Here is a 27766-nt window from a genome sequence, read left to right on the forward strand (position 1 = left end):
GGGGCCAACCTAGATTGGAAGCGGGAATTTCTTTGTCCAGGGAAGTTTCTTATACCAGGGAAATCATAGGTCCAGTCCCTAAACCCTTTGTTATTGCTGTTCAGTCATTTCAGTCCTTAAGACCTCATTTGGGTTTCTTTTTTGGGCAAAGATACTAATTTGCCATTTCCTTCTCCAGCTCATTTAACAAATGAGGAAACTGAGGCCAACAGGGTTAAGTGACTTGCCCTGGGTCACACAGCTAGTCAGCATCTGAGGCCATATTTGAATTCAGATCTTTCTGACTCCAGGTCTGGCACTACCTAGCTGCTACCCTTACTCCCTATCAGGTGTTATTCTGAACATTATTATAATTATTTGTGTATCTTTTTCAATATTAATCATATATACATATATATACATTGTATATATATGTTTATTGTACATAAACTAATACTGTGTATCTCTCTTAACATATGATATGTATATTGATATAGATATGACTACATGTATCTCTAAATATCTGTTCTCTATCAGTTATACCCAATGGTGAAAAAAAATACTCATTTTGCTTAAATTAGAAGATGCAAGGATTGATATGGAGGCTTCCATTGTGTAAAATAATGAATTGTATGCTCCCTTGTAGCTATGACATTCTTTGTTCTAAGGCCCCTTGTAGCCAAGAACTTCATCATTACCTTCAGTTCACTTGATTTTATGGATTCATTTTTTGTTAACACTTTTTGGGGGCATTAAACAATTCATTCTTTATCTCTTAGGGCCTTGCTTCCTAGTATATTTACCTCTGGAACATTTTTCATTCTCCTCCTCAGCCTTTGTTTATTTCATATAATTTATCTTTTCCCAGGCTGACCTCTGCTGCTGCTCAGTTAATTGCTTGTTGTTCAAAGTTTTTATTGTTAAAAAATTTTTTTTAAATTAAGTTTAAGCCAATAAAAGAGTAACCAAGAGAGGTACAGCTTGTGTTTGGTGCTTTTTTTCATCCCACACTCCTCCAATAAAACTGCTCAGAAAAAAAAAACATAAGCAAAAAAGAGAATTTGGAGTACAAAAAAGGTTTAAGCTGATATAGAATCTGGAGTCATAGTATAGGGCAGAGGCAGTAGGCCATAGTCAAAAGGGCTTTATGCAGCAGACATGGTTTATAATTTTGGCACTGCCACTCCTAATTTGTGCAACCTTGGGCAAATCACTCATCTATTTTGGATCCTAATTCACTCTTCTAAAAATGAGAGAATTAAACTATGTTATTTCTAATGTCCTTAGAAGTTTATTCATGGATAGAGTGCAGGATCTAGACATTAAAAGAACACATAAGTTCAAATCCAGCCTCAGAAACAGTAGCTGTCTGGTCTTGAGTAATCTGTCTGCCTCAGCTTTTTTTTTTTAACTATCAAATGGGGATAATCATATTTTATCTCCAAAGGTTATTAAGATTATGAAATATATTTCTAAAGCATTTTGTAAAAACCTAAAACATCATATAAATGATACTTATTATCATCTATGCTTTAATGTTCACTATTCCAAGTTTCCTAACAGTTCCAATATTCTATATTTGTTTTTTTTATCTTACATTCTGAGATTCCTCTATTGAGGGTAGGGAGAGGAAGGAATATTCTTTTTTACCTACTCCAGAAGGCTAGAGTCATTGAATCAAAACATTAGAAGGGGACCAGAAGCCATCAAATCCTACTCATACCTGAAGCCTGAATTACCTCTATCATGTCCCTTAAAAATGATCATCTCAAATATGATGGAAGACTTCCATAAAGCTATAGAATACCCCCTGATGCTGCCCTTTAATAGCTCTAATTTTAAGGATGTTCTTCTTAAATTAATTGTTCAGGAATTTTAGGTAGGGTTCACAGATCTAGATCTAAAGCTGGAGAGGGTTGTAGAGGCCATCTATTTCAGCCTCCTTATTTTACAGATAAGAAAAGTAAACACAGAGAAGTCAAGTGATTTGCCCTGTGCTAAACAGTATTTCACTAACAGAAGTTAAGATAATTAAGTGTATATAAGTGCCTTTGAAAGCACCAGAGGCTTGACTGTCTGGGACATGAGGAGCAGCCACGTAAAACAGGTAAGAGTTGACATGGGGAATAATCCAGTTCAGAGATCCCCATGGTTCCAAACTTTTAGAATTTTGCAAAGAATGAGAGTGATTTAGGATTTAGTCCCAGACTATTGTTCCTAGCTGGCTCTATTCTTTATGCCTACTTACTATGGTGATCTATTACTGGTTAAACTACAGACTCCATTCTCTCTGGGCATCATGAATTTTTGCCAAGAACCTTTCTTTCTCCTTCTACTTCCTGCCCACCTCACACAAAGAACATTTTTTAGCCATTCGAAGAAAAGAAACAACTTAGTATTGTGAAGAGAATAACAGCTGTGATTCTAGAAGACTGCAATTCAGGTCCATTTTCTAAAAGTTACTAGGTGTGTAACCTTAGGTAAATCACTGTACTTTTTGGGTTTGTTTTTCTAATCTAAAAAAGAATGACTAGTGCAGCCCCCTGTTGTTTCTCTCTTGGATTATTGCAATAACTTGTTGGTGGGTCAGCCTGCCCCATATCTCCCCCTATGCCAATCTATCCTCCATTAAGCCAATAAATTGATTTTTCTAAAATATTAATCTGATCAAGTCAGCCCCCTCCTCCACTCAATAATGGCTTCCTATTTTCTAAGAATCAAATACAAAATGCTCTGTTTAGCATTCAAAGCTCTTCAAACATAGTTCCCTCCTACTTTTCAATTTTTTAATACATTATTACCCAACATGTCCTCTTCAATCTAGTGACACTGACCCCCTGACTTTTCCACAAATGAGATCTTCTATCTCTTGGCACCTGGCATTTTCTCTGACTGTTCCCCATGCTTGGAACACTCTCCCTCTTCCATGACATCTGCTGACCTCTCTGGAGTCATTTAAGTCCAAATTAAACTCCTACCTTCCATAGGAAGCCTCACCCAACTCTTCTTCTTCTACTCCTGCCCTTTCTACTTTTGCAATTTCCTTTTACACCAGTGGTTTGCTTTTAATCAGTCCCCCTAATCCCCACTCTTATTTTACTTTGCTTTCTGTCCCCTCCCTTTTTTATTAATTTTTTAAAAGTCTATTAAATTCCCTCCTCCCTCTCTTTCCCTCCCTTCTTTGTACTCCCCACCCCACTCCTTGGTTTTTCCTTTTTAAACTACCCCCCACACTCTCTCTCCTTTGTATTACTTCCCTCCCCACCAGTAGGCTTGTTACCCTTCTACTTTTCTATAGGGCATGAATCAATTCTCTGCCCCAATGGATCTGATTGTTTTTCCTTCTTTGAGTCAATTTCAATGCACATAAGAATTAAGTATTATCTATCTCCAACCTCTTTCACCCTTCCATTGTATTGGTCTCCCCCCCCCATGTGCTTCTTTATGAAATATACATTTACCCCATATTGTCTCTTTTCTCATTTCTCTTATTGTTGTCCTCTTTTAAAATATATATACATATATATATATGTATATATATATATATAGACAATGAATCCTATACAGTTTGTTACTGTTTCCTCTAAATATAATTTTTCTAGCTACTCTGATGATAATAACAATTTTTAAGAGTTACTGATATCATTGTTACTTAAAGGAATACAAATCATTTGAACTTATTGGGTCCCTAAAAAAAGTCTTTTTTGTTTGTTTGTTTTCTTGTTTGTTTGTTTCCCTTTCTTAATTATATTTTGGTGATGCTCTTGAGTTCTGAGTTTGGGCATCAAGTTTTATGTTCAGGTCTGGTTTTTTCTTTATGAATGCTTGGAAATCTTCTATTTTATTAAATGACCATACTCCCCACTGCAAGAATAAAGTTAGTTTTGCTGAGTAGTTGATTCTTGGTTGTAGACTTAGTTCCCTTGATTTCTGAAATATCATATTCCATGCCTTCTGGTCCTTCAGTGTAGATGCATCCAGGTTCTGTGTTATATTCACTGTGGTTCCATGGTATCTGAATGATTTCTTCTTAGCAGCTTGTAATATTTTTCCTTGGTCTTATAGTTCTTGAATTTTGCTATAACATTCCTGGGTGTTGTCAATTGGTAATTAAATGCAGGAGGTGATCTGTGGATTCTTTCAATCTCTACTTTTCCCTCTTGTTTGAGAATGTTGGGGCAGTTTTCTTGGATAATTTCCTGTAGAACGATGTCTAGGCTTTTTCTTTTTTCATGATCTTCTGGTAGTCCAATGATTCTTAAATTGTTGTTCCTGGATCTCTTTTCCATGTCTGTAGTTTTGTCAATGAGGTGTTTCATATTTTCCTCTATTTTTTCATTCTTTTGATTTTGTTTTATAGACTCTTGTTGCCTTGTGAAGTCATTTGCTTCTAGTTTTTGGATTCTAATTTTTAAAGACTGAATTTTATCCCTGACTTTTTGGTCATCCTTCTCCTTCTGGTCTGATTTTCTTTGTAGGTCATCTTTCATCTTCTTTGCCTGGCTTTCAAGCTGATCAGTTCTGGCTTTCAATGCACTATTTTTTGTTTGTTTGTTTGTTTTAGTTCATGTGCCTCTTTTTTCAGATGACTTGTTTTGCTTTTTAAGTTCTTTTCCCAATTGTCTTCACCCTCTTTTAATTGTTTTTTGAATTGTGTTTTGAATTCTTCCAATGCCTGTGTCCAATTCCCTGGAATTTCTGCATTTTTGCTTAGTGTTCCTTGATCCTTATCTGTTCCATTTGCTCTTTGTTCATTACCTGGATAGAAGCTGTCAATTGTAATTTATTTTTTCTTTTTCTGTTGTTTACTCATATTTTTTTTCCTTCTTTCCCCCTGTCATTGGCTTTAATCTTGCTCCTCTGTCTCCTCTGTTTATTTGCTGGATCTATGGGTTTGGGCTATTCTGTCCTGAAGGGGCTTCTTCTCTGCTCTGCTGATTGACTAGATTAGGCTGATGGTATGAATCAGCCCTTAGGTCAGATCTTCCCCAACTGGCAGCAGAAGCTGACAGTGTAGGTGAAGGTGTGGAGCCTGAAGGGAGCTGGGCTTCACACCCTTTTATCAAGGTATTCTGTAGAGGTTGCAACCTTCACCCTCAGCGCTTAGTCAGCAAGGTTCTCAGTGTAGTCAGTAGGGGAGGGATGTTGGAGATTGAGGTTCCCTGCCCTCTGAAGGCTTCTTATCTGCCCTATTGATAAGATTAAGGCAGGGCAGAACTGATCTGTGGAGCTAGATGTGCTTTGAGGTCAAAACCTTGAGAAGGGGGTGGCAAGATAAAGCATTTTTGCTGCAACTAGTCAGCCCTTTCTGTGCTTCTCCTCTAGTTACCTCTCTGCCACATGTGGTCAACACCCTGAGCTAGCAAAGCTCTGCCAGCAAGGCACTCCCTCCAGACAAGAGCCCTTGCCCCAGATTCTAGCAACCTCCAGGGATTCAGCACAATAGGTAGGGGAAGGGTCCTGGGACTTTCCTTCTTCCTTTCCCCTAAACCCAAGAGTTCAAGAATTCAGGCTTTTTTTTTTGGCATACCTTTTAAATTGAATCCAGCAGGAGGATCTCCCAGCTCTGTCCTATTGTTAAATTTGGTTTTCTGTTCCCTTGAAGCACTTTATTTTTGATTGGGGTGGAAGGGTTTTCAGAGAGGTCTGGACTTTTGCTGTATCTAAGCCCCCATCTTGACTCTACCTCCTCTCCCAACTCTTCTTATTTCGAGTGTCCTCTTTCTAGTAATTATTTCATATTTATCCTGTCTATAATTGTCCTATACATATATATACATATATATATATATGTGTGTGTGTGTGTGTGTGTGTGTATAATTATAGCATAATTATCCTGTCTATAAAATTGCTTTCTATATATTTGTTTTCATGCTATCTCCCCCATTAGTCTGTAAGCTCCTCAATGACAGGGACTGTCCTTTGTCTCTTTTGTATCCCCAGTGCTTAGCACATTGCCTAGCACATAGCAGATACTTACTTAATGTTTATTGATTGATTACTAATTGATTGATAGTTATTATCAGACTTAGTCAAAGAACAATAAGAATATAATGAGAAATACATCGGACTTGGGTGATGACCTAGACTTGAGTTCTTGTTCTTCCTGTCCTTAAGAATCTTTTGGATTCTGAGCTGGAAAGTAATCTAGAAATTATTTCATCAAAATTCCTCCTTTTAGAGATGAGGAAACTGCAACAGAGATTATGTAACCTAAGATGATGACCTAGGTAGTAAATGGCAAAACCTGAATTTGAACATGGATCCTATTTTTAAAATCTTGTCTTTCTTCATTTTCTCCTAGCTTTGTTATCTAGATAAGCTACTCTCCTTCTAGGCACCCCTGCTCTCATCGGTAAAATGGAGGAGTTAGACTAGATGATCTCAACGGTCTCTTTTAGTTCTAATATTTTATATCCTAAGCTTAGATTTCTTTTGACTTCCTAATATTCTTGTGAACCTGTAAATATAAACACAACATGTAAACATGAATTGTTGCTGCTGTTGTCATCAAAGTGAAAGTTCAGGAGCTTAAGTACAAAGCCTGAGTATTACAGGAAAGAGTACTGGTCTTTGAAAGAATCATACAAAGGAAGTGAGGACCATTTTATTAGAGGAAATGCATGACTGAGTCAGGGTGCTAGGGCATTTAAGCAAGGGCTATAATTCAAAGGACCTAATTTTTTTAAATTGAGGCCCAAAGATAGGAAACTGGGCTCAGATGAATAAAGGGAGAGGATTTTTGCTAGAATCTGGTGACAGCAACAGAGTGGGACCAGCTTTAAGGCCAAATTATTACTCATCTGCATGAAATATGTATCTACATATTCTTATAGCTTCCCTACCTATGAATTGGGATTGTTCTCAATAGCCAAGAAGGTAGAGATGTCCCCACTATTCATCAGTGAACAGAGGAGAGACTCAGGTAGGTCACTACTATAGAATTCTCCCCAAACTCTCGCTTTCATGAGAATGGGACCAATACTCTTGATTAAGGGCAATTAACAAATAAATCCAGAGTGAGGTTTTGTTTCTGAGTGGAAAAGTTTTGGTTTATAACATAATTCAAAAGAGGAACCAGAATACTGATGCCAGGCACATGGTAGGCACTTAAGAAATGATTCTTGATTGATTATTGGCTTATAAGAGAGATAAAAGAATTATTGATTCTTTATCTACACATAATCCTCATTTTTGCTAAATGATGCCTCAGAACACAGCAGATTAGAAACAGAAAATTAGGTGGGACCACAGACACCTTGACAGTCACAAGGGATGTGTGAGAGCCTGAAAGCAAGGGAGGGATCAGAAAATAACACTTCCATAATGACACAATATCCCCAAATGTTAGCGCAAAGGGATGCATCCTAGATTATAAGATCTATTGGATCTAATTGGATCACACACTCTAGTCAACATGTAGCTGTGAACTATGACATTTTGAATATAGGAAAAATTGAGATTCAATTAAATGATTTATAGGATAATAAATCTAGCAAGAGCCTTGGGTACCAGGGAGTCCAATACCTTCATTTTACAGATGAGGCAATGAAAACCCAGAATGGTTTCATATTCACCAAAGGCCAAATGCGGAGTAGGATCAGAAGCAATATCAGAACTCAGGCTTTCTGACTCTAGAGATGGTATGTTTTTTTTTGTTTGTTTTTTGTTTTCCATAGAGCCAAGCTTCCTGACCAAAGCCACATAGTGAGTTAGTGACAGGATCAGAACCAAAACCCAGGCTACTTGATGTCCAATTTAGTACTGTGCTTTTGCATCATATTGTGACACAATTTCTACCCTGGTGCTCTTCTTTCCCTCCTTCTCTGGGCATGGATTCTGTTTTGTTTTGTTTGTTTTCCCTTTCCTTTATCTTCTTCTCTAGGCATGGAATAAGTAATTCTGAAAGCCTACTATGTTCCTAGCATTGTGCTAAATGCTTTACAAACTTTACCTCATTGGATCCTAATAACAATCTTGAGAGTTAGGTGTTCTGATCACCCCCATTTTATAGTTAAAGAAACTGAAAAATATAGTTTAAGTCCTTTGCCCAAGTTCGCACAGTAAGTAAGTGTCTGGGGCCATATTTGAACTCAGATATTCTTTACTTCCACCTAGCAATCTGCCCATAGGGCCCAATAGATGACTCTGCCTATGGTAGTATCATAAATATATATGCATATATATATATTATTTTTAAATTTTTATTTATTTTTAATTTTTACCAATTACCTACAATAACAAATTTCTGTGTAAATTTTCTGACGTTATATGATCCAAATTGTCTCTCTCCTTCCTTCGCTCCTCCTACCTAGAGCTGGCAAACAATTTGATCTGGGTTATACATAACAAATATTTTATGTATTTAAAAAAAATATTGACCACGTAATCTACTCAGGTCCTTGTGTTAGGCACTCAGGGAGAATTTGGAAGAAGAAATATATCCTACCCTTGTGGATCTTACAGTGTGTTCAAGGAGAAATTTAATTAACATCAAACAAGGAATTCCTATAAAAATGTGACATGTATTGAAAGTCAAAAGAAAAGAATGGAGAGCAAAGCTTAGGAACTCTGAAGCATGCCTGCAGTGATTAAAGGAAGATAGAATGGAAATCATTGGACAGTGCGATGGATGGGATGTGCTAAGCTATAATAGTTCTGTTCTCTGGTCTGTGGCTCAGACCTTTTTGACCTGGCTTTATCTGATAAGACATTATTGAGTAGGAAGGGTGCAGGGCAGATTCTGAATATCTTGAAAATCAAGGAGGATTCAGATAGGAAGGAAAGAAATGGAAAGAATTTCTTAATTGAAATTAACCAAGATTTATGCTCATTAATGGGGAAGAGAAGGATTTATTTCCTATTTAAGGGAAAGAAAATAGGTAGGAGAGAGTTCCACATAGTCAGAGTAGATGAGACAGGACATGTTCTGTACACTCCAGTGCTGGCTCAAATAAGGCTCAGACTGGTAATCAGATTACGTTTTTAGAACACAATGAAAGGGCACATATTTTATTCATCAATTTTGGGACACTTTTAGAGGTATAAGTTCCAGCTGGGTCCCTGTGAGTATGAACGGTATTGTGATTTCCATTTCCCCCCAAAAAAGATGTTGAATCAGAGAATCTTTAAATCATAGAATATTTGAACTGAAAGCCATTAATCATCAAGCGTTTATTATAGAAATACTTTGTGTCACATACTGTGCCAGGCACTGAGAATACAGCAGAAGACAAAATGGAATTGTTGATGCTCTGAAGGGGTTTATATTCTGTTGGAGAAGATGTGGGACTTAGAATTAGAAGGGCCTTAGAACATAGAAAAACAGAACGTATAACATAAACTGGAAGAGATCTACAATAATAATAATGCTACTACTAATAATAATACTTATAAATAATAACAATAGCTAGCATTGATTAAAATCCTTCAAGGTTTGTGTTATTCCACTTTTTCACAACAACCCTGCCAGGTAGGTGCTGTTATTACCTCCATTTTAAAGATGAGAAAACTGATGCTGAAAGAAGTCAGCTAGGGGTGGAATAAAATACCTGTCCTGGAGACAAGAAGACTCATATTTCTGAGTTCAAGTTTCAGACACTTAATAGCCATGTGACCCTGGACAAGTCACTTAACTCTGTCTGCCTCAGTTTTCTCATCTGGAAAGTGAGCTAGAGAAGGAAATGGCAAACTAGTCTAATACTTTTGCCACAAAAAAACCCATATGGAGCCACAAAAAGGCAGTCACAACTGAAAACAACTGAACAACAAAAGCACTTAAAATTCAATGTTTAATAAATCACATTTAAAATTGGGATCATCTTTTGAGGTTCCATGTGTGTATGTGTGTTGGGTCTTTTCTGAGTAGAAATGCTTAAGTGCTTGTATAAGACCTGGAGGGAAATCTGAGATATTTCTTCCTACAGATTCATGGACTTTAGGACTATGGCGGGGATTGACAAGTGCTTGATACTGAAGGTCAAGAATGGAGAAGATGCTCACAGAGATTCTGCTGCTCTTTGGTCTGGTGCCTGCTTCTAAGTGCTAAGCAATTGACAGAGAACAGGCTTGGGACATCCCATTGGTAGGATCTGTATCAAATCTTGGCATCTCAGAATAATCACTGTAAGGGTGTAGAGGTCACCCATGGCTTAAAGTTCCATTCCAGCCTTGAATACTACATCATGAGGCATCTTCCATTATAGCCTCCTAGAACAACTTAAGAGGTGATAACTGTTTCCCCTCTACATGTGTCATACTTTTATTTACTCCTGTGATTTAAGGCAGTGCCACACTCCCAATGACCAGGAGCCTCAACCAGATTTATATATAAAAGAGAAATGTTTAGTAAAATAAATAAAAATATAATTCAAACCAGATAATGTTAATGGTTTTCAGTTCAACAGGAATCCATTTTAATTTGATGCTGCTGACCTAAAAAATTGAAATTCTTTTTAATGATGTGTTATTTAGGGGCAGATTAGGTGGCTCAGTGGATAGACATCCAGGCCCAGAGGTAGGAAGCCCTGAGTTCAAATCTAGTCTCAGACACTTCCTGGCTGTGTGACTCTGGGCAAGTTACTTAACTCCCCATTGTCTAGCACTGACCACTCTTCTGCCTTAGAACCAATACTTAGTTTTAATTCTAAGACAGAATGAAAATGTTTTTAAAAAAAAGATACCTTTCTTAGGAAGAGTAATTGATGTTATTGCCAGATGTAAGGCTATTGTCAATTAATATCACCTTATTGAGAAGTGTATCTGAGTGGCCTTGGTTATCTGGCGAACTCTGAGTGAGAGAAAGTCTTAGTGAGTTTTGATGAAATGAATATGGGTTGGTGACAAGGACCTTCCTTGGCCCAGACCAGGAAGGGCCATCACAGGTTATGTTTTGGCCAAAATGTTTCTAATTTCTTTCCCCCAGACTTTTAATCCCTTCTTCAAGGTCTGTTAATTAACCAAAGGCCATTTCTCAAAGAGATAAAGACTTAATCCTTAGTTCCTCCTACACCTCCAGTCCATGATAATATAGCAAATGTTTATAAAATAGTTATTGAATATCTTTTTTTATGCAAAGCACTGAGGAAACATGGAAGTGTTATTTATTTTTTAGATGTCAGAAGAGCACTAAGGATTAGGCAATGGGGGTTAAGTGACTTGCCCAGGGTTCCACACTAGGAAGTATCTGAGGTCACATTTGAACCCAGGATCTCCTGTCTCCAGACTTGCTCTCTATCTGATAAGCCCCTAGATAACTGCTCCTAAATAGAGTACTTCTCTTATGGAATATTGTCTGTGCTATAGGACATGGTGACTACGTCAGCTGGTTGTACTGAATTGTTTGTTATTGTTGTCAGAATGGCTTATTTACAACTAAATGATTGTAGTGTTAAAAATAAAAGTTATCAATAAAACATGAAAAGAAACTTAAAAGTCATCAGAAGAGAAATCAAGTTATAAAAATAAGCCAATGTTTGATTCAGGAACTTAGGCTAAAAACCCAATTAGAGACAGAAGAAGTTGATAAATTTATTTTTTATTTATTTTTATTTAAAAAATCTTTTAATTGCATTTAACTGATTAATTTAGAGCATTTTTCCAGGATTATAAAAATCATGTTATTTCCCTCCCCTCCCCTAAATTATTATTTTTAACATTCTTTTCTTTTAAAATTCAATTCCAAATTCTTTCTTTCCCTCTCACCCCTCTGTCCCTACTGAGAAGGCAAACAAAATTATATCAGTTATACATGTTAAATTGTGCAAAACACAGTTCTATATTAGCCATATTTTTAAAAAGCCAAAAAAATTAAGAAAATTTTACTTCAGTTTTCACTCAATTCATTTGTTTTCTTTCTCTAGGATGATAGCATTTTTTCATCATGTTTCATTTTGGAATTGTTTCGGATTATTGTATTGATCAGAGTAGCAAAGTCTTTCACAGGTGATTTATCATTACAACAGTGCTGTTATTGTGCACAATGATCTTCCAGTTCTTCTCAGTTCACTTTGAGTCAGTTTATATAAGTATTTCCAGGGTTTTTGTTTTTCTGAAACACCCCCCCCCTTTTCATTCCCTAGAGCTATAGTAGTACTCCATCACAATCATGTGCCACAACTTTTTTAGCCTTTCCCCATCAGATGAGAATTCCCTCAATTTACAAAACTTTGCCTCCACAGAAAGAGCTGCTATTAATATGTTTTTTTTTTTTTACGTATAGGTTCTTTTCTTTTTTCTTTGCTCTCTTTGGAATATAGACCTAATGAATGATATTGCTAGTTCAAAGGATATGCACCATTTGATAGCTCTTTGGTCCCAGTTCCACATTGTTCTCCAGAATGACTGGACCAGTTCATGACTCCACCAGCAGTTTATTAGTATTCCTCTTTTCCCTTCATCCTCTTTGCATTTGTCATTTCTGATAGGTATGAGGTGGCACCTCATAGTTATTTTAATTTGAGTTTCTCTAATCAATACTGATTTAAAGCATTTTTTTTTAATATGGCCATAGATAGCATTGATTTTTTTTCTTCTGAAAATTATCTTTTCATATCCTTTCACCATTTATCAATTGGGGAATGACTTTCATTTTTATAAATTTGACTCAGTTCTCTATATATGTTGAAATGAGGCCATTATGAGGGAAACTTGATGTAAATTTTTTTGATATTATTTTATGGTCTATAGTGTCTTTTAGCAGAAGAGAGAGTTTTGGAGATCTGGAAGCTTCCAGTGCTTCCATGTTGCTAGGATCCAGAGAGAGGTGTAGTCACTGCCTTCTGATGTTCACTCAGAAAAAGAATTTGCTCTCCTGTGCCCACAGACACTACTGCTTCTCTGCCTTGCAGTTGCCACCAGGCTGACCACAATGTCTCCTCTCTGTCCTAGAACTGTGACAGAATCTTGTATGGGTAGTAGAATTGCCAGACAGTGCCTGCTGCATCTAGCCAGGGAAGAGTCCCCTGCAATCTCTTTCTGAGCAGTTGTCCAACCTTCTGACTATCTCCAAGTTGAAAGTTTGTGAAGCTGCTTTTTCTGCTCCTGCTCTTATGGCCACTTCTAAGGGTCATAGCTGTAGCTGTTTCTGGGGATGCCCACTCTAGGGTCAGAGACTTCTCCTGCCAAACTCCTAAGATGTCTTTGGCCCAAAAAAATACCTCATTCTTATCTTTGATGGCTCTGCCACTCACTCCAAAATTTAATTGGAGTAGTTATTTTAAAGTTGTTTGAAGGGGATTGTTAAGGGTATTTGACTGGAGTACTGATTATATTCTGCCATTTTGACTTCCAACTACTGATAGATTTCTTTGTTCTTTTTAAAAATTTTTATTTAGTTAATTTATTTAGAATATTTTCCCATTGTTACATGTTTCTCTGTTTTTAAAGGCATCTTCTTACAAGTTTGCTATAGTTCTTAAAAACATATAGAGTCCAATGGAAACAAGATTATATCTCTTGTGTAGTGGGTCCTTCACAAGTAGCTATTAAATGTTGAATAATATAACTATTATTTATTGTAACAACAATATAATACTTATTTAATATGGACTTAGAATATTACCCTGTTAGGTACCTGGGGGCTTTTTTTTAAGTTTAGATAAGATATAGTTCCTGTCCTCCTGGAGTTTATAGTCTAGTGGCAGGTGGAGTTAAAATTCCAATGGATAACTATGATAAACAATGATTATGTGGTAAGTACATTACCAAAGTGCAAGCAAGAAGCTATTTGAGGTATGATGGTGAAGACACCGGCAGGGTAGATCAGAGAAGGCTTTTCTAGAAGAGGTAACATATGACTTTGGCATGTTTTAAATTACAGATGGAAATCCACCTGCTGAATGATGAAAAAGGAAAATATTTGAGGCATAGAGAGCATTGTGAGAAAGACCATGAACACAGAAGGGCATAGTGAGAGTTCAGTGGACAAAGAGTTTTGTAAGTTTGCCTAGGGATTTATGTGTGTAGAAAAGGATATTTGGAACAAGTTCAGAAGCCAAGGGTAGGGCCATATTGTTTAACACATTGAATTTATGACAAGACTGTGACATTATAATAGTTTAGAGTAAGAGATAGAAAGAGACTGAAAATTGATAGCCAGGACATGAACTATTCTTATAGCATTATCCCCAAACTGAAACTTTTCAGATTTTTCTTAAATGTCAACATCAGAACCAAGGACAGGTAGTTGTACTGGAAGGGAAGCAAACATAATTCTGGTATCATAATTGTTCTCTTCATACACAAGCAGTTAGTAGGCCCTAAATCCCAAGAAGCATTTAAATACAATGAAGGATCAAGAGGCATATTTTAATTTATAGACAACTTTTGTGAGGTTATATTCTTAGAAGTGCCTGTAACAGAATTTCAGTTACGTAAGTTAAACAAAGAAAAAAAAAGAGAAAAAAAACCTCCTCCTCTATTCCCTGTATTTATGAGATATCCTATTATCATTAAAATATACTTAATGAGTTCTAGGAAACTTGCTTTTCAGTGAGTATGAGATTGCAAATTTTCATTATTTTAACCAGAATGGAGAATTTAAAAAATAAAATAATCTTTTGTAGAGATTGGACCATTATTGTATTAGTTCAGAAGTCTAATGATGACTTTTCATTCCTCTTGCATCAATTAAAACCTCAGACTTTTAAGCCAGGCTTCATTGCCTTCTTTTCCTTGAAGCCTTCTCTTAACTTCTCAGCATACAGGGATTTCATGTAATTTTGGACCTGGAAAAAGCTTAATTTATATAATCTAACCTCCCTTATGTCACAGATGTCCACTGAGCACTTGTTGCCCAATATCACTGCTGCCTTGCTTCCCTCATCAGATTTTCTTAGGGTACTTTATGTACCTCTTTCTTTCAAACACATTCTACCTTGTAGTTTATTTATTTCTTTATGTATTATGAATCCTGGATTGGACTGTATCTGCCTTCAGGGCAAGCACTGGACCTCAAGGGAATGAAGGAGCAAGAAGGGAACTTTGAGATCAGTTTGTCCATCCCTCATTTTATAGATGAGGTAAAAACCTCAGGGAATTCAAGTATTATCTCACTGCAATAATATGCTAATAATAATAATAGCTAGCTCTTATACCTGACCTATCTTTTCTTTTTTTTTCTCTCAATCAACATTCTCTGAGAAGATACTTCATACCATTTTCCTACATAATTCCATGTTTGTAACATGTTGCATCCTATTCATGCCCACCATGCTCCTTTCCCTTAACTGGTGGCTGAACATAAATGTCAATGCCTCCACAACTATAGTGGTCTATGACATTTAGCTTCACAATATCCCCATTTCAGTGAAAAGTCTGAAATCATTCAAAGAATCAGACAGTTTCCCCAAAACAACCCAGTCTGTTCTTTTGTTCCTTTACAATTCTGGACTCAGCTTATGGTGCATTTATACAATTTGTCTCAGATATTTGTACTAATGAACAAATTCTATGGGTTTTCCATTCTGTATATCACACTATTAATATGAATTTTCCAGTCAGTCAGTCAATGAGTATTTTAAAAGGGCTTGCTGTGTGCTAGGCACCATGCTAATGCTAGGAGTAGAACATCATTTATTTTTTTCTTTTTCTTGTGTGGGTAGTAAGCTAAAATCTTGGGTGATTATGGATTTCATTTTGGTGGCTCAGCAGCACTCCTGGGTTTGATGCAATTGGTGTCATATTCTTTAAATAGGAGCATCTAGAGGACTTTACCATCTATAGGGACTGCCTTCTGATTTTCCCTTTATTCTGAGCACTTTCTATAATAGCAGTGCCCATTCTTGGTCAGCATATGTCTTGTCTTTTTATACCTTACTTGATATTAAGCAACGCTGTCCAAATTGTATCTCTTGTTATCTTTCAAGGGAATTTGTGTGATTTTTCACATTTATGGGAAAGTGCTACAGAAGAACATTTAAGGCACCATTTTGTTCTACTGAATAGACTTTATGGACTTTGTAAACAGATATTCAGCTCAAAGGAGTTATCCCCTCTGTCTTGTCATTCTCTTCACTTTTAAATTATTCTATATTATTGTAAAAATGTGGTGTCTTGGAAAATATCACATGCAAACTCCTGCTCATTGTTTTCTCATACCTTCATGAGGGACACCCCTGATTTTTGTATGTGTATATATATATTATTCTTATAATTTTTATATAGATGAGAAAGAAATTATGTAACTCCAGAGCTATTAATATTCTCTGTCACATTTTCTTTGTTGGGAGGAAGGTAGTAACAAGGATCCCAATTTTTAACATACCTTTGTTATCCTTTCCCTTTCAGAAATGTTGAATGTCAATTCCTCAACTTAATATGAGTGCTTAATAAATGTTGAATTGAATTGGTTAAAAAAAACAAAAATGAAGTTGGAAGTAGCTAGAGAAATTTTGTATTCTAGTGGACATAATTATGGATGAGCTGGGAGTTAAGAGACCTCTGTCTTAATCTTGTCTCTGCCCCTAATTTATAGGACCTCTCAGGCCATCCTTAAAACTTTCAGCTCTAATAGCCTGTAGGATTGAGATCTTTTAAAATCAAACATCCTATGTGTTAAGGGTCCTCCTAGCTCAAACACTGCTTTCTAATAATTCTTCTCCATCTTAACATTCTAAGCTCCCTTCTAACTCTATTCCATTTCAAAATAGTTATTACCTCCTTAGCTCATTCTGTCCATCTCCTTAGAATCCCCTCTGCATTCTTGACCTGCTTCTCACTTCCTTCATGGATATCTTGCCCATCACAGTGAATAACTTATGATCCATATTGACAGAGGAAGTACACCACTAGTTATAGACTGCTTGAAGCATTAAAACTATTGATACTATAAATATTTATCATATATTGAAATATCTGTAAGATACTCATGATCTAGCATTTAAGACAACTTCAACATCTGCATTTCTCTATTTTCATGGAAGAGATGGGGAAACTTAATGGCCTATTACTGTGTTTCTTTCTAATGAATATGTATTTAAACAGGTCTGTTTGCTTATTCTCCACATCCTGTTTGCCAGAGGGGCTGGCTTCTTGCCTGGTTTAAAGAGCTGACATGACTTTGGTTTTGTGTTTGCTGGGTCCTGCTCCATTGCCAACTCTGTTTTTCCCTCTACTTATTTTTGGGCAGGTTTTGACCTGATGGATTTATTCAGTGTGAAGGACATCTTGGGGAAGAAAGAAGGTGGTGCTCAGAGTTCCTATGTTCGAATGGGATCATTCCCGGTGGTGCAAAGGACTGAGTAAGTGTGACTGACTCTCTGCTCCCCCCTTCCTGGTTCTGCCCTGTAACTAGCCCCAGGCAAGATGAGAGAAAGGGACTGGCTGACTATGGTTGTTGGCTTCAGTGATGACAAGGGCCATTGCCCTGCTCCTGGGCAGAATGCTTTGAGGTGTAGAAGCCAGCAAATCTCCCACCTGGGTTTTCAGCCTGCTAATTATTCTTTTGATTGGTTTGGTTTTGCATCTTTGTAGTTTTTTTTTTTTTAATTTCACTTTGCCTTTCTTGACCCTTCTGAAAGAACTTCAAGATACAAATCGACATACATTCATGTCATCAACAAGATTTGTTTGAGGGCCTAATAGGTGCCCAGAACTGGTCTTGGAGTTGAAGAGTGTAAACAAGAACCCATGATCCTTACCATCCAACATCCTAGGATTGATCAGATGGCATTTAAGACTACAAGAAGAAAGTAGGATGGGTGCCTTGAAGCAATTTGAGGTTGCAATATTGTTCAAGCCCCCTTTTTAGTCATGATGAGTTCTTGTGAATATAGCTTACATTTGAGAAACATTTTTATAGTTTCTACTCTATCTAAATCATGTACCACAAGCAAATGTAGAGAAGAGGAATGTATCAAAGAATGTTTATTGAAGAGATGGCATTTGAGGTGGCCTTGGCAGATGAGTAGATTTTTTTTTTAATTGAGCTGATCATTTATGACTTGGTCCATGAAGGATGGATAGTATTTTCAAAGACACAAGCCAAGGTTGAGGTCATTCCAGATCTAGGTCCCTAGCCACAGAGGTTAGAAAACACAGAATGAGCCATTTAATTTATTCTTTTAGCTAGAGCTAAATGAATATTTGAGCTGGGGCATTAAGTATGTACTGGGCAAGTACAAGTGATGCTGAGAGCAGGGCTGTAGACTATTGGCTCCTGAAACTCAATACTAATGGACTTTGAAACTAACTTGCCACCTTTTTGCCATTTTGAATGCAGATCTTAATAACTTTTTTACCTGTGACACTCTGGCCACAGCTATAAACCCTGACCCTTTCCCTGCATATCATATGACTAGGTTATTAGAGCTTAGAATAGAAAGTTGATATTTCTCCTATAGCTGTGAGAAAAGCAAGCAGTAGTGAACAATACTGTGAAGTAGACAAAGCTTGCCACAGGGCATGGCAAAAAGCATGGGGAGGGAGATCATAAACTTGGTTCTGAATGAATCTTGGCTCCTCTTGGCTCCTCTTCATCCTAACTAACTGTGTGAACCTGTGTAAGTCTTTTCTAAATTGCTTTCAATCTCTGTACAGTGTTCTAACTTGTAAAATGAGGATAATAATACTTGCATTAACCTCCTTCATGGGTCATTTTGAGAAATACCTTGGTAAACTATAAAGCATTTTCCATTTCATTCAGATGAGTTGTTAGAGTCATCTCTGATGTCATTGCTCCCTTCGTCCTTTTCCTTTGAGTATTTTCCCCTAGTTCCCCTTTTGCCACACTTGTCTCAGCTAAGCATAGATACTCTAGAAGTGCCTCTCCTCCTGGAGAGTGCTGATTGGTACTAGGGGAGAGAAACTTAATTGGGGAAATTGATTCTGGTATGTTCAATTAATAATCAGTTATTTAGCGTGCACTATGTGCCAGGCAGCTAAGTGGCACAGTGGAGACAGTGCCAGGTCAAGAGTCAGAAAGACTCCTCTTTCTACATTCATATCTGCCCTCACTCACTTTCTAGCTATATGACCCTGGACAATTAACTTAACCTTGTGTGCCTCTGTTTCCTCATCTGTAAAATGAGCTGGAGAAAAGAATGGCAAACCATTCCAGTACCTTTGTCCTGAAAACCCCTAATGGGGTCATGAAGTCACACCAAATGGAAAAACAAACAAAAAATGTGCCAGGCACTGTACTAAGCTCTGGAGATCGAAAAAAGAGGCAGAAGACCCTCCTTGCTCTCAAGGATCTTATAATCTAGTGAGTAACTAAGAAGTTTGCCTTCCTCAATATCAATTGTGTACATTCGTGTGGACTTTCTAGAGATATGCTCCATTATTCCAGTACGTCGCATTTTATGTGGTGAGACAGAGAGGTGGTCAAGTGGATAGTTGGGGCAAGAGCACCTGAGTTGAATCTGACCTCAGACACTTCCTAGTTGTGTGACTTGGGCAAGTCATTTCATCTTTGATTGCCTAACAAAAAAAAATATCCCTGGGATCCACAGGAAGAGGAAATGACAAACCTCTCTGCTATCTTTGCCAAGAAAACCCCTTGGATAACTATGGTTAGACCTGGAAAACTGAACAACCAAATCTCACCTGAGATAGGGAAAACATAGGATAGTATTTAGACAGATGCCAAGGTAGGGCCAGGGAAACTTTCACTGGGAAGGAAAAGGGCAGGTACTCCAACTAATGGAGAATTTGTCCATCTTAAATCCAAAACCCAGCCTGGGTTAGGACCTGGATTTCTTTGGAGGAGGAAAGGTCAAAGGAATGAGATGACTGGAAGAGAGTTGAATAAAAAGCTTTAGGAGTAGAAATTGGGGCTGGAAGACCAGGATCAGCTCAAGGATCAAAAAGTGAAGCATGTCAGAGATAGGGACTATTTTCTGATTCAATCTATTTTTTTAATTGAAAAATTTTATTTAATTAATTAATTTAGAATATTTTTCCATGATTACATGATTTGTGTTCTTTCCCTCCCCTCCTCATCCCCCCCACCTCCAGCCCATGCACAATTCCGCTGGGTTTTACATTTATCATTGATCCACTCTAATATTTTCATTTTCTCTGGGGCTGCTGGTGCCTAGATATTCCCTGCCTCCATACTGTGCTTCTCTTGCGCAGGACTAGGATTGTCCATATTCTTTCTTGCCTCCATCAATTTAAGAAGGCACTGAAAAGTGACAGAAGTGGTAGGGAATTCAGAATCTTATTCCCTGGGGCAAATCAATGCTAGAGACTCTTTTTAGGGAAATTAGAATTTTGGGGCCCCACAGGAGAGCCTGCAAATGCTCTGCAGTCCACATCCAGCACCAGCTGTAGAAGGGATTATTAGCAGACAAGATGCCATTTTCTCTCTCTTTCTCTCTCTCTGTTTTTTTATTTTTATTTTTATTTAGAGCATGTGTGCAGACTATTCAGGGTAAAGAGAGAGCCAATATTAAGTAGGATTATCAAACCAAGGTAATGATTCTGTTGTTTGTCTGGGTGTGTGGGTGTCTTGAGTGCCTGATGGCCATCTTATAAAGCTCTCTTTTTCATATAAATGGTGGTAAGGAAATGTTTTTCATTAAATTCTTCCTTTGTCATCCTCCTGAACATTTTTCTAGTTTGGATCTTTCTTTAAAAATATGTATAAATATGCATATATATATATGTATATATATATATATATATATGTCTTTTGTTTTTGTATAACCATCTTTTCCAGTCCTCTTGACACACAAAAAGAATCTAAACAAAACCTTTAGATCCAATGACTATCTGAAAGTGTATATATGCCCTTTTTTACACCAAATCTGGGATAGACTCTTTTCTTCTTTTCTTCCCTTTTGGGAAAATGAGGATGTCATTTGTCCTCTAGTACCTTTCCTATTCTTTCTATTGTGAAAGTCAATGCAACCTAGTGGGAAGAATGCTGGACTTGGAATCAGGAAGACCTGGATTTAGAGGCCACTTGGTACTTTCTAATAACAAGGCCATAAGCAAGTCATTTAATGTCTAAGAGCCTCAGTTTCCTCATCTGTAAAAGGGGGTTAGTAATACTCCTGCTGCTTTCTTCATAGTGTTATCAGCCTCTAATGATGTCATGTGCAGAGTGCTTTGTGATTCTTAAACTGGTTATTCTTATTACATATGCAAAGTATCTTGTATTGCTTAAAAAAAGCACTTATGCTTGCTCATCTGTTAAGATCAGCCTCTATTTAATGTTCCCTTTCTCTTTTCTTAGTAAGTTCCTGTTACTTGTCTCAAGTATAGATCTTGATTTTCTAAGGATATCTATAGACACATTTCTTCCTGGGAAAAAATTACATATATAATAATTCTCCTAGTAGGTAGAATTTTTTGGGGGGTGGGAGTCAGTTAGAGTAGTTTAATGTACTAAATAAAAGGTTAAATGTAGTTTAAATAAAGATTAGTAAAGGTCTTAATGTAGCAAAATGCTAAATTTAATATTTTTTCTTCTACTTCCCAAGGCTGGTCATAGTATATTAGGATTTATATCTGAAAGGGACCTTAGAGACCATCTTTTGCAAATTCTATTTTTATAGATAAGGAAGAGGTTAAATAACTTGCCTATGTTGAGCCAATTAATAATTAGCTTAACTGAAATTCATATCCAGGTCCTCTGACTTCTTCAGTTCCTTTTCTTTCTTGCTTCCCCTGGTATCCTAGATTTCAGGTTTCTGCATGACTTGACCTGAGATATTTTCTCCCATTTCTCTGTCAACTCCTCTTTTTCTCAATTCTGAATCCATAGAGCCTTAGCTTATGATGATCTAATATGTGCTACTATATTAGTTTTTCCATATACTTTCCAGACCCTTACCAGAATTCTCACTCCTGGCAATGGATAGCCAAAATCCTTCTAGTAGGAAGGACCCAGACCCAGACATCTGCCTATCCTGGCCCCAATTCTGACTCCTCTAACCCTGTTTCTCCCTACAAGCTGATGTTTCAGTTTCTCCCTTTGTTTACCCGTGTCTGAAATTGTCTTGTTAGCACCCATTACCATGGCATATGCCTCCCCAAGAGGGACACTGCTTAGACAGCATCTCATTGTCTTAGCTCGTTCTCTGTGCCTTCAGCCCATTTTCCTTCTTTCAGCAGCCATGAACAAGATGTACTTTCTGCTGTTATGGAATCAGTTGCATCTATTTTGAGGGCTGGCTCTGTTTTCTTTGCTTATATAAACATTCAGGAGCACTGGAGAAGAATCATAGGTAGGCAATATGGAAAACAACCCTACTCTGTTGGTTTGTGACCTCGTTAACACTGAGAGTGTTTAACCTGAGTTTCCATGAAGATGAAAACTCAAGAAAAGTGAAAATTGGAGTTTGGTTGGAATAGAAATGAGACCCAGGGTAATTTGGTGGATTGTATCACACCAGGCAGCTGAAAGAAAAGAAATCAAACTTCAAAGAGAATAGAGGATATTTGCACATAGTCTTAGCCAGGAATGGTGTGGGCATTTTGTATAGGTTTGCAGGATAATAAACTTGAAGTTGGAAGGAAGTATAGATGGCATATGAAAAGGTATAACAATGGGAAATGAGAAAACTGAAAAGTTAAACCACTTCCCCAAGATCTTAAAAGTATTGACAGAGGTTAGATTTGATCCCAAATCTTAGGACTGAAAGTACCACTCTTTCCACTGAAAGATTGTTTTCAGTACTTTGTACTTTTAAAAAAACTCTAATTTTAATCCAGTTCAGCAAACGTTATCTAAATGCCTCTTGGGTGCAGTATACTGTACTAGATGTTGAGAATTAAAATGTAGTCATGAAATAGACCCTAGGCCTTACAAGACAATAGTAGAAAAAATATATCTACACAAAGAATTGTGTAAATTAGATTATAAGCAAGAACATGGCTGTTTGGAAGAGGTCTGGGCAAAAACTGTAGGAGAAATTTGTGAGATATATCACTATTACCTGGAGTAGTTAATGAAGACTTTATGGAAGCAGTGATGTCTAAATTGAGCTTTGAATTTTTTTTTGTAAGGATATTTTATTTCACAAATTACATGTAATACCAATTTTCCACATAGGTTTTTTGAAGCTATCAGATCCAAATTGTCTCCCTTCCTCCCTTCCCTCACCTTTCTAAGAGATGGTAAGCAATTTGATCTGGGTTATATATGTATTATCACTCAAAACATTTCTATATTGATCATTTTTGTAAGAGAACAATCTTATATAACCAAAACTCCCAAATAAAAACACAAAAATAATCTAAAGTGAAACATCATATGCTTTGATCTGCATTCTGACCCCAACAGTTCTTTCTTTGGAAGTGAATAGCATCCTTCAGAATGGTTCTGGATCATTGTACTGCTGAAAGTAGCTAAGTCTTTCACAGGTGATCATCCCATAGTATTGCTGTTACTGTGTACAGTGTTTTTCTGGTTTTGCTTATTTCACTCTACCTTGGTTCATGTAGGTTCTTCCAACTCTTTTTGAAATCATTCGGTTCATCATTTCTTACAGCACAATAGTATTGCCTTACAATCATACACCACATTTTGTTCAGCTATTCCCCAATTGATGGATATCCACCCAGTTTCCAATTTTTAACCCCACAAAAATGGCTGTGTGGAAGTGGGAAATTGAGAACAGTTTGTAGCAGGAGCTTGGAGTAGCTGAGACTGATGACCTGTCATTCAAACGAGAGCATTCTGATTTGGAATGTGACCAGGAGAAGCTGTTGGAAAGAGACCAACTGAAGTCTGGACCTTTTGGCTTGGAAGACAAAAGAGATCTAATGTCTTTTGGCTTTTAGAGACTGAAGCCTGAAGGTTGTCTTTGGCTTTGAAGATAGAAGAAAGAAGGACAAAGTCCTCTTTCTGATTTGCTCTGTTGTGAGAGTGACTGAACGTCCAGACCTATCATCCATTTCTCCAAACTGAACTATATTCCACCATCCTTCAACCTGACTCATCCTAGTATTAGGGAAACCCCCCAAACCCTCTTTCCTTTCATTTTCTTATCCTTCCCTGTCTTCCCCAATAAATCCCTTACTTAAGATAGAGAAGAGAGAGAGTATTTCATTTGAGACCTCATAAACTCACCTTGAGTAGATTTAAAAGAGCAACAGAAGGAGGGTGAAGGGAGGGTGAAAGGAGGAAGGGAGGACGAAGGGGGGAAGGGAGGAAAGAAGAAGATTAATAGTCTGATCTTTAGTTATCAATTATCATTCAAAATAATCCCTTATTACAGCTGACATAAATAGTTTTGTATAAGTATGTCCTTTTCTCTTTTTTTAAATCTCTTTGGGATATAGACCAATTAATAGTATCATTGGATCAAAGCCTATGCAGAGTTTTATAGTATGTTAAATAGAGTTTTATAGTATATTAAGGGAAATACTTCCCAACACAAAAAATGGATGATTTTTTTTTATGGGGAATGGAAGACCATTTCTAGATTTGGGGAATGTAACTAACAAAGGCAAAGAGTTGGGGACAGTGAGAATAGAGAAAACATAGGAGAGATGCAAGTTTAGAGGAAATAGAATCCATAGGATTTGTATTAATATTTTTATCTATATTGATCCATATAGCCTGCTCATAGGTATATATCCCACAAAGGTAAAAAACAGAAAGAAAAGTTTCATATTGTCCAAAGTTTTCATTGTAGCTCTTTTATAGTGCCAAAGAACTGGAACTATATGCTTATTGATTAAAGAAAGGCTAAACAATGTTGAGTAAATTTAGCATAAGATATTATATATCTTATTATATCTGCCATAAGAAACAATGAATATAAAGTAGAACAGCAAATAAAGAAAAGTGAAGCAAGCAGACCAAGGAAAATAACATACACAATGACCATAACAATGTAAATGGGGAAAAAATGTCAAATCAATCTGAAAGAAAACAAAACAAATAAAAAAAAAACCTAAAAGTGAATTCTATATAGCTATAATGAATCAGTTTAATTGGAATTAGTGTTGAGTATATGCACTTCTTTCCCTTCTATGCAAAGGTGAGGGACAATGGGTATAAAGCATTATAATACTGTCAGATTCAATTGATATGTTGCTTAATTTTCATTTTATTTTCCTCTTCTTTCTTTTTGCTTCATGTAAAGAAGAAAGGTTTTCTTCATAGGGAATGTTGGGGTCAGGGATTTTGTATTTGACAATGAAGGTGATGTAAAAACAAAAAAATATGAATACATTTTAAAAATAATTTCTATGAATTGGCAACTATTTGGATGATAGGTGAGAGAGAGAGAGAGTGAAAGAAGAGCCAAAGTTAACTTCAAGGTTTAGAACTTTGATGTTTTGGGATGTGCTGGCATTATAAATGAGAGAGAGAAGTCAGGAATAGAAAGTACTTTTCTGGGGGAAATGGTGTGTTTAGTGTGGGAAAAATGAATTTGAAATAACAAGTCTAGCCATTATTTTGGCATACCTATAGCTCATCTATATTTTCACCAATATGCTTATTCCCTCAATCACTGCAGACCACAAAACCAGTAGACTTTTTCACCTTTTTTATTTGGTTTTTGATTCTCTTTCTGAATATGTATTGTTAAAGATCAATCATCAAATACCTACAAACTTTTGTCATTCATTCTTCTAGGAACTGGAAGTATAGAAACAAAAATGAAATAGCCTTTACCCTCAAGAAGCTTACATTCTATAGGGGTGGCATGTCTATATGCAAGTAATTAATGAAATATATAAAAATACATGGTTATTTTGGGAGGCAGAGCACTAGGATTTAGGGATGGCGATCAGGAAAGGCTTCATATAGAAAATAGTACTTGAATTGAATCTTCAAGGAAAAAAAGAATTCCAAGAGTCAGAAATGTGAAAGGTATGCATTGCTGGCATAGGAGACAGATCGCATGTAAAAAGGTGAGGAGTGTTGTGTGAAAAGCATAGCTAGAAGGCCAGTTTTGTAGGACCCTAAACTTGTGGGAAGGAAAGTAATATGTAATCAGGCTAGAAAAGTATGTTGGTACTAATGCCTAACAGAGGAATTTATATTTCATTCTGGATACTATAAAGAACTTTGAGATTATATTAAATAGCAGGATTACTAGGACATACTCTTGGGGGAAGCTGGTGCTTGATTGTGGAACTCAGTTGTGGAACTCAAAAAGAACTTGGGTTTACACCGATAGCATCCTCCAAAGCTGCAATCCCACATTTCTTGAGATCATTAATCCTGCATGAACTCAAAAAGGAAAAAAAAAGAAGAAAAGATAGAAGATGGCAGCTAAGAAATGAGAAATTTGGGAGCTCCATTTTTCAGGTCTTTCCAGTAACCTTGAATTCTTCCTCTTTTGTTACCCTAGTTCTGATAGAATAATCAAATCAACTCTGCCATGGCTCTGGAAGGGGGATGGGAACATCCCTGTAAAATTCCAGACTAAGGACCAAAGAACTCCTAGCCAGTATTCTGCTATATGCATTGTCTTGCCCTATTTAGAAGATAAATTCTCAGAGGGAAAGGATTATCTCTGCTATTGTATTTGTGCTACTCTCATTTATTCAAGCTTGCTTGAACAAGCACATTTCCCATTGCCAGGAGCTACTTTACTATTGCCATAGCTTCTGGTCATTAGAAGAGACATCCCCATTCCCCATAATGGAACAGCTGTGGTTATTAGGTAACTTCTGAAGACCAGTGGAAAGAGCATTATGTGAAGAAAAAAAAAAGGTTGTTGGTTTTTTTTTAAAACACATCAAAAAGTGGAACTATTTCTAGGTCTACTCTAATGAGTCAGAGAGAGATAAACCCTTCCTCTGATAAGCATCTTCATCCCACACACCCACACCCACATTCTAAATTGCCAGTCATTCTCAACACAGCTAATCAAGAGGTCCTGGGGTCCATGGCGCTAGCTACTTAGGAAGTGTTTTTCTGCTGAAGATCCTGTGTACTCATCAAGCTGATTGATGGCCTCTTCCAAATGTAATGATATTTTGTTTTGTTTTTCAGGATTACTCTTGTTTCAGTATGATACTAATAATGACCATTTGATATTAATCATAACACCTATATTGACTATAATAATTATGGTACTAATAATGACAAAAGGGAGTTTTGTCTGTGCTTTGTGAAGTCCAAATGTTCTCAGTTTCATCTTCTGAAGCGAATATCACTTTTTACACTTTTTTACATCAAGGTCTGAGCAGGTAAAATCCAAATGCTGTCATCCCAGCATTGCTACTGATAACAGTAAATTGCTAAGAAATGCCAGCCTCTCTTCCATTTCATGTCTTTTTGTTGTCCTTTATATTTCATTTCAAATTGCTCTCTGGATGATACTGGTACCCAACTCTGCAGGTTCCTTTTCTCTTAATTGCTTTTCACTGTTTCATGAGATGATGTTTTTAGTTTTTATCCTCCTCCTCAGTAATGTTTTATAAACAAGCCTGAACTCTAAACTTGTTCTCTTTCCTTGTGGCTACTATTTTGCATCAGTTAAACTTCAAGTCAATAATTTGTTTGAAAAGAAAATTGAGAATATGAAAACAGAGTTGTGGGCAGAGCTTGGAGATGGAGAGTTGCCTGCATGGAGGAGAGAGGAAGTAAGGACAGAGAACTAGTCTCTAAAGTCAGTTGGGTCAAATCCTAACTCTGATCTATTATACACTGTGTAATCCTGGACAAGTTCCTTTACAATAGAGTGCTCTGGGCAACTCTCCAAGAATGTAATTTGCGGAGAAAGTGCCAACCTGGATTGGTAGAGTGAATTTCCTCAGATAGGTGTTGCTTGTATCAGAACTGAGAAATTCTAGCAGGAGGCAGTGATTAGAGATCAGGAAAGTGGAAGAGAGACCACTGAAATACTGGAAGGAGTAACCCAAGAGGTCA

General features: G+C 36.9%; 1 protein-coding gene across 1 annotated transcript in view; it reads left to right on the forward strand.

Annotated features, from left to right (window-relative positions):
* Window positions 1-27766, forward strand: part of COL22A1 (collagen type XXII alpha 1 chain) — a 564322-nt gene that overhangs the window by 145258 nt on the left and 391298 nt on the right. Inside the window, exon 5 of the mRNA XM_056823025.1 lies at window positions 17108-17219. Coding sequence (XP_056679003.1) covers window positions 17108-17219 — 112 coding nt within the window. The remainder of the gene's footprint in view (window positions 1-17107; window positions 17220-27766) is intronic.

Source organism: Monodelphis domestica, chromosome 3 (genome assembly GCF_027887165.1).
Source record: "Monodelphis domestica isolate mMonDom1 chromosome 3, mMonDom1.pri, whole genome shotgun sequence".
NCBI lineage: Eukaryota > Metazoa > Chordata > Mammalia > Didelphimorphia > Didelphidae > Monodelphis > Monodelphis domestica.